Here is a 7,571-nt window from a genome sequence, read left to right as displayed (position 1 = left end):
TGTGTATCGTACTTATTACAAAACGCACAACACACGACATCGAACATGAGAAGGGGACGCACGAGCCAACATGCTCGACACAACAATTGTTAGTTTTTATCGCTGGTTACGAGACGGAAGTTGCGGGTGGGTTTGGACTTTGAGGGCGTGGATACGATCATGTGTCATCCAATATATTTATCCGACATACGTGTGTACTTTTTTGAGGTTTGTTTGTTGTAGTGTTCGTCATACGCGGTCAAACTTAAGATGCACAAATCCACTTCCGCGTTCCACCGCCATATACTGTACAAAACTTTGGACACAAATTAGACAACTTAGGGAAAGACATAGGCCTACGCTCTTTTTTAAATAAGTCTGCATATATTTTGGTTGTAACCATGCCTCCCGACAGCAGTATTCGCATTTTGAAGACCTACGTCATTGGCGACAAAATAGTTGAATGATATGTGCTATCTTAGAATCGCTTTTGTTGATAATGTAAAGGTTAATAATTGTAAACACATCAGTTCGTGTACCCACTACATGGAATTATTACACGTCAACAAGCTACTGCTCGCGAGCCAAATGGAGAACTCCCCTTTTTTGTTGGTTTTAGTTAAACAGCAACATCCCAAATTGATGAGAAAGTTGCCTTGTCATATTTAAAGTTTACCGGTATAATGCAAGTATTTTTTTCCGGGTCAAATAGTGTTTGATAAATACAAAATAAATAGGTGAAAAAACTTTGAGTTAGCTAGTCGGAATAGAAAAGGACAAGCTAACATGCTTATCACGTTGAAGCAGACGTTTCAAACACTGCTGTGAACAAGGCGAGCGCAGAGGTTTAGCTTTGGATTTTCTATTCCAACAAAATAAATAAATAACCAATTGCAATTTCCCCTTGCGCAAATAGTTTTCGTACCGGCATGCATAAAACGTGTGTATATTTTTTTTTATTCCTCTACGGACTGGTTTATGCCGGGGACCGGTCCACGGACCTACGGTTAGGAACCTCTGATTTAATTAACCCAAGTTACCCACTGTGACAACCAATAATTAATCAAGAATATAATTAAACCAAAAACGATATTTGGCAGAAGCAAAGGTTTAAAAGCGCAGTCGCAACAACGTATATTTGTTTATTTTAACAGCAGTTTTTGCGCAAAATCAAAAATATAGATGTTGGATTTCTATGATTTACCAAAATTGTGCAATTTCGTCACGCGTGATGAACACAGAAGTAAACTTGAGTAAGGGAAGATTTCCCATTTCCGAACCCAAAATAATATGGACGTGTATCTCTGAAAAACAGCAAGTGACTTTGGAAATAATTCGTTTTGTTAGGATTTTGTTTCTGCATTAACATGGAAAACGTAGCTGATTTTGAAAAAGCCATTGCTACCATTGATCATAATGCATCTGTTGCACAACAACGAATATTTTCGAAAAAAGTTCTCGATGAGGAAAGCTATACTGAGGTATTCCTTGTTGTCTTATGATATTGAATTGATTTCACAAGCTGACAGAAAATTTTGTTCCTTAATTTTGAAGCCAACAATGGGTCTGACGTCACCATGCTGCAGGTAAAGATTGGCTGAAAATGGGGTTTAGATAGGAGTTATTTGCTAAAAACGTGTACAAATTTTTACATTGTGGCAACTCAGCAAAAATTGTCAAAGATATAAGTTCTAACCAGCAAAAAGTAAATTTACGCTTAGGCGAAGAGAAACATCTGGAAATAACGGCAACTAGCTTGCCTGGCTGCAACTTTGCTGTTATGTGCATTTTAACTGCGACAGAAAAGTCTTGATCGTATGGAAGCTGACAGCAGACAAACTTTTTCTATTTTTTCCACAATTTTCCCCACAGTGCTACACAAGTTTTATTGAATAACTCCTAACTAAACCAATGCATTTTCAGCCAATCTTTACCTGCAGCATTGTGACGTCAGACCCATTGTTGACGCGAAGTCGGAACCATTACTTGTTTGCAGAATTTAAGGCTTCAACCATTATGTCTTTTACATTGGTTTATGTGAACAAATATATGTAATTTTGTTTTGCTAGAATGTGGAGAAAATAATTGTTCGGGACTTTTTTCCTGATCATGAACATTTAAAAGACCAGAAAGAATACCTAGATGCTGAAGAAAAAAAAGATTTTGAAAAAATGAGGAAAATTGCACTAAAATATGCTGCAGTACAGAGAGGAAATACTCCCAGTTTTATTGGCAAGTTTTTTGAGGGGCACTGTTTAGCTTTTACAAGTTTAAAAAATAAAGTACTTAGTGATGTGGTATTCTGTTCAATACCGTTGTTTTCAAGATTGTTTATTCTTCCAGGAAACACACCCCTTCCTTCCCCTGCTAGTTTTGAAACACCCTTGACTGAAAAAAGACCTTCCAAGTCTGCAGATTATAATGCCCATAAAGTTGATAATGAATCAAGGTAGACAATTCGAAAGAAATTCAACTTTGTATATATGCACAAACTAAAACTTTTGTTTATTTGTAGCCAAGCAACAAATAAAGATGCACCTATGAAACAAAAAAATGAATCAGAAGTTGGATTGGACAAGTTCCTTTCAAACTACACAAGTGAAGACAACGAGTCCTTTGAAGGCATCATGGAAAAGTACATTTGGACTGTTTAACTTTACAGTTATCCAATGATTTCATCAACATTTTACGTTAAGAGCTGAGCAAGCCAGACGTGAAAAGCATAGCTGGCTGTACGAGGCTGAAAAGGAGCATGCTGCTTTAACTGAGAACATACTGCAGCTCACTGGACCTGAAGAAAGACTTGCTATTACAGATGGAAGTGGCATGGTGGGCATAACTTAAAACCCTTGTAATGGTGTGTTATGAAATAGTGTTGAACCTTAATGAGTATATTATGGCTCCTTTGCTTCCCTGTGTTTAAACCTGTTGTTATGTTTTAATTGTTTTTTAATAATGTCATTGTTTATCAATTATTACTAAGAATAGAGCATGGAACAAAATGCGATGTCTTGTAACAGTTGGTTGTAGTAGACATTCATTCCTTAAAAAACAGGTAGTGTAATTAATCTGATTTAGATTATAATTGAGAGACTCGAAAAAAAATTTTTTCAAACTATATTTTACAAAATTTCATTGTTTCGAGAATTTGTTAAAAATGAATGTGTTTGTTTATAGACTAATGAAGAAGATGCTGAAAGTAAAACGAAACCCATACACACATGGAAATACACCAATAAAAATCCATTAATGTATTATCCGGAAGGTATATTCTGAATACTGTTTAATAATATTTTGTTACTTTATTAATCCTTTTTTAAGGAATCAACGATAACGAAGTTTTTAAAAAACCCAGGATAATACAACATAAAAATACAAGGTTTGCATCAGATCCATTTAAGAATGCAAGTTATCAGGCAAAGCTTGCATTGGCTGCCTCAGAAAACAAACACCTATCGGCAGAAAAAATGGGCCATGATGGAAAATCCATTATACCACAAGAGTCACCAAGAGTTGGTGGATATGGATTCGTTGCTACACCCTCACCCATGCCAGGTTATATTTCTTGTAGTGATACTTGCACCACTTTGTGTCAAAATACTTTTGATGTTGTTGGATTAAATTCCCTAATATTGCTTTGTATTTCTGTAAAGTTAGTGTTTTGTTGTCGCAATGCAAGTTTTAAAAGATACCACAACCTGCCTTAAATAAATTAATAGTAGCCATGGTAAAACTACTTTACATAAACTGTGAGTTACAGCTAAACAAAGTATTTATTTGAGAAACATTTTTTCACTGTTATCCTCGTTTTCATTCAGAATAAACCTACCATAAATATGTTTGGTGATAATTTCTAGGTGTGAATGAGTCACCCCTGATGACTTGGGGTGAAATCGAAAGCACACCGGCAAGGGCAGATGGCAACTTTACACCTGGACCATCGTTTCGCTTTCCAGAGGATAGTGAGAGAGATAAACTAACTTACAAAATGGTGGATCAACATACCAAGAAAAAAAGGTTTACTGAGGCAAAGTGTTTCACAACACCAACTTGTTTGATAACGATATTTATCAATGTTTACAACACATATCTACTTTTTTAGCAATTCTTTTGTTTGACAGGGCAAAAAAAGATGCTGCTTTAAAGCAGATGAAAGCAAGTGTTCTTGGAACACCAAGAATTGGCTCTATCAGAAGTTCAGAACGAATAAACACACTTTCACCAGCAGCAAGAAGATTAGTGAATAAAAAATTTAATGTTGGTGAGTTCCAAATGACAAATGTTTGCAAATGCTAAAATTCCAACTACTCCTGTTAGTTATTTTTTGTTTGAATTAATCTGAAAATACTGCTATGTCCAATGTTATTGTCTGGTAAATTCCTCCCTATGTAACAATATATAAAAATATGTCAGTATTTAGCAGTAGGGTACTTATCAGTGGTAACATGATTGGTACAAACCAGTTAGTGGGTTGAGCAGTGCAAATGGGAAAATGTATCACAAAGACGTATTGGACTTTTTGTTATTTTGCCCCATTGTGACAGCATATCAATACTCATTTTTTTAAAATGATTTACCTTAGTTATGAAAAGATAAAATGTATGTAATAGCTGTTTGATTTTTGTCATGCATAAAGTTGGGGTAATCGGTAAACAACCAATTAATTTAACATATGCAGCTGCAAAAATTTTTTCTATTAAACATTGCCCTGAATGTGGAATTAATACTGCCTGAAAATAAATATTCAATAAATACCAGGCACAGATAAAGCACTGAAGGCAAGTTATACACCAACTCCTTCTCAAAGAAGAACAAGTGGAAATGAAACCCCAATAGCACTGACCCCAAATTCAAGAAAAACACCAAAGGTAACATGCTTTAGCTTTCTGTTTTTGTTTTCTAGACCAGTGCTCTGTAACTGATGTGCTGGGAACGGTGCCAGGATAAAACAGGACTGCATTTACATGTCTAGTACGATATTATAGCTCTTACAAATTAAGTGTAATTGTGCCAAAGTTTTGAAATGTGATTTCATTCAAAACAGGTTGTGGATAAGAGCATTTTTGCTGTTTTTAGAATGTTACACCTGGAAGAAGTATAACAGATAATCTCCTCAACATTCCAAGTAAAAATAGAAAATCAGCCTCTGATTTTTTCTGAAAACTGCAAGAAATGTTGCAGACATGTGTGCATGTGCAATGTCCCTGGAATGAAGAGTTGAAACATCAAGTGAAGAAAGGGACAAAAGTATTGATTTGCAATTTCATGGCAAAAAATATGGGAATTGTTGGAAAAATACGAAGGCTTGAGATTTTCGTGAAACAACTTGTACAACTGAACTGTGTATTTGGTTTGTTAACTTTTACCAAAGATGATCAAAAAGTACACAAATAAACAAAATTTATTACTTTAGCATGTACAATACAGAAGGCAATAATAAGTTAAGATGTTACTTTTTCTTTTTGCCCTTTCCTTTGCCACCTTTTTTGGCTTTAGACTTAAGGGCTTTGCGAACTTTGTAAGCACGGAAAAAGGCCTGTACCGTAATAGCAGCCTAGAAAATAACACACACATGTTAATGCTTGTGATGGGCAAATGTATATATACCAATAAAGATGAGGTTTACCTTGACCATAAGTGCCAACTCCAGTTCTCTAGCTTCCTTTGCCTCTCGTGCAATTCTTCTCTCTTCCATAATAGCATTATATTCTTCCTCTAATACTTGAAACTTTTCTTCAAGCTCACTTACAAAAAAATGAGTTTATGAGTGGCCAAATTATATGATACAGTGGTTTGGCTTGCTAACATACCTGAGTTGTTTTTTTTCTTTTGTGTAGACCTCATCTATTTGCTCATACTCATCCTGCTTTTCCCCCATGTCCTGATCATACTTGGTGATCCAATTTTCAACTTCTGTTTCAATTTTGTACTTTCTCTTTGAAAAGAAATTTACCAATTTTACACAAGGTTATACCAATGCTGCCTTGTAGCTGCTTTGTTTTGTTTTTTAACAATTACCTTCCGAAGACCTTGCTCTATTTCACGATTTTCCTGCAGCATTCTGATCATCTGATCTTGAAGTTGTTCAAGTTCAGATTGGTGCTTCGATTGCTTGCCATCACTACTGCGGGTGTCTGCCGCCTAAAGTGGAGTAGGAAATTCCTTTAAATTTAAAAATAACTTGTCGTGAATTTCACATATTGGCACCTGTTGTTTATCTGCTTCTGATTTAGTTCTTCTGACATGTTCCTCTGAAAATTGCTCAATCTGATGCAAATCATTCTTAAGTCTTCGAATGGTTTCATTGCGCTTGCTTAGCTCTTGTTCTTTGTCCTGAAAAAATAGTATGAAGAAATGGGCCAGTTTTGCCACACAAGTTTAGCACACACATCAATTGCAGCATCCAGTTGTGTTTGAAGCTTATCAATTATAGTTTCATTGCTTTTTTCACGTTCTGATACTTGCAGAAGATACTTAGCACGGTCAGTTTCTTCCACGGGTGTGGTCAAAAGTCTCTCAAACATAATTGCCCGCAAGTCTGCATAATAAAATATAAAAACTATTGCAATCTTTCTTGTATTAAAATGCATTTATAAACCACAAACCCATCAGGCTAGTAACAAGTCTAGCTGTGTTCATTACAGCAGGATATCCCGACTTGACATGCTGTGAGTATTCACCACGGATTGCAGTTGAAACTGTTGGATTTTTTGTAAAGAGTCGCATGATATTTTTACATGATTCATTTATCTGATTTTGATGAGTTAAAGCTTTATCAACATGACTGTGAATGCTTTCATCAAGCATGCGACAGAGTGTTCTGTAAATGACATGAATGCATGTTAATTTTTAGTGAAAAATGTTGGTTATATATTGAATATTGTATACCTGTGCGATTTGATTGCAGTAGACAGTTCGATTCCAAGAGCCAAGCTATATTTCTCCAGAATTTCTTCATTTGGAATAAGAATGTACAACACTGCGGCACACAATTCGTGCCTTCTGATACAATCATCTAAACATTCTATTATGCGTTGAGTTTCGACAGTGGCAAGTTTTTTTCGAGTGGGCTCCAAAATACGAAGAGCTGCTGACACACCCTTCATACAAAAATAGGTTAGCGTCTTTATTTTCATTCATGGTTGAAATAAATACGACCAAAAAAATACCTGCTGACTGTTGGCGCTTTCCATGCGCCCTCCAACTTTTTTTTGTGAAAATGGTGATACATTTTCACCAATTGCATCTAACTTGGGATAAAGAACGTCAGTCATACTGGCCACACACAATCTCCACTTTGATTACCTAGAAGTAAAAACAAAAATGTTGCAAATGTAAATAACGCCATCTCCCTAACAAATAAAAATATCCTTACTTGTAGAGTATCCACGAAAGTTTCCTTTGCCATATTGGCCGAAGAAAGCCCGTTTTTAGTCAATCAACTAAAGTGGTTTTGACAATAAAATTATTACAAAATATAATTAAGTTTTAGTCTGGTTTATAATCTATTTGCTGTTTTCAAATAAACTACACTGCTTTGTGTTTTGAGTTTGTTGCCGATTACCGTGGAAACGCTGTGTGCTGGCTACTGA

General features: G+C 35.6%; 2 protein-coding genes across 2 annotated transcripts; one reads left to right on the top strand and one right to left on the bottom strand.

Moving 5' to 3' along the window:
• Positions 1-1,233: 1,233 nt before the first annotated feature.
• On the top strand, positions 1,234-5,275 carry LOC145897243 (splicing factor ESS-2 homolog). Its single transcript, XM_082985439.1, has 11 exons — positions 1,234-1,460; positions 2,049-2,211; positions 2,323-2,428; positions 2,495-2,614; positions 2,676-2,808; positions 3,157-3,244; positions 3,301-3,534; positions 3,837-3,996; positions 4,101-4,240; positions 4,738-4,847; positions 5,056-5,275. The coding sequence occupies exons 1-11, from the start codon at positions 1,347-1,349 to the stop codon at positions 5,137-5,139; spliced, it is 1,452 nt and encodes a 483-aa protein (XP_082841565.1). The 5' UTR covers positions 1,234-1,346; the 3' UTR covers positions 5,140-5,275.
• An 87-nt stretch (positions 5,276-5,362) lies between these two features.
• LOC145897244 (dynein regulatory complex subunit 10-like) lies at positions 5,363-7,287 on the bottom strand. Its single transcript, XM_082985440.1, has 9 exons — positions 7,149-7,287; positions 6,868-7,079; positions 6,585-6,799; positions 6,369-6,517; positions 6,187-6,312; positions 5,998-6,120; positions 5,790-5,914; positions 5,606-5,723; positions 5,363-5,533 (listed from the first exon to the last, which is right to left on the bottom strand). The coding sequence occupies exons 1-9, from the start codon at positions 7,251-7,253 to the stop codon at positions 5,429-5,431; spliced, it is 1,278 nt and encodes a 425-aa protein (XP_082841566.1). The 5' UTR covers positions 7,254-7,287; the 3' UTR covers positions 5,363-5,428.
• Positions 7,288-7,571: the final 284 nt, after the last annotated feature.

The sequence above is a fragment of the Ascidia mentula genome, chromosome 4 (assembly GCF_947561715.1).
Source record: "Ascidia mentula chromosome 4, kaAscMent1.1, whole genome shotgun sequence".
Taxonomy (NCBI): domain Eukaryota; kingdom Metazoa; phylum Chordata; class Ascidiacea; order Phlebobranchia; family Ascidiidae; genus Ascidia; species Ascidia mentula.
Note: the sequence above shows the minus strand (reverse complement) of the source record. Positions and strands in the feature narration are given on the sequence as shown.

Excerpts from the sequence above, each read along its gene's own strand:
- LOC145897244 (XM_082985440.1), bottom strand. The coding sequence starts at position 7,253 with ATGACTGACGTTCTTTATCCCAAGTTAGATGCAATTGGTGAAAATGTA. Across the intron at positions 7,080-7,148 it reads AAAGCGCCAACAGTCAGCAG|GGTGTGTCAGCAGCTCTTCG; the intron begins GTATTTTTTTGG and ends TTTTGTATGAAG. Across the intron at positions 6,518-6,584 it reads ACTTGTTACTAGCCTGATGG|ACTTGCGGGCAATTATGTTT; the intron begins GTTTGTGGTTTA and ends TTTATTATGCAG.
- LOC145897243 (XM_082985439.1), top strand. The coding sequence starts at position 1,347 with ATGGAAAACGTAGCTGATTTTGAAAAAGCCATTGCTACCATTGATCAT. Across the intron at positions 2,809-3,156 it reads TTACAGATGGAAGTGGCATG|ACTAATGAAGAAGATGCTGA; the intron begins GTGGGCATAACT and ends GTTTGTTTATAG. Across the intron at positions 4,241-4,737 it reads GAATAAAAAATTTAATGTTG|GCACAGATAAAGCACTGAAG; the intron begins GTGAGTTCCAAA and ends AATAAATACCAG.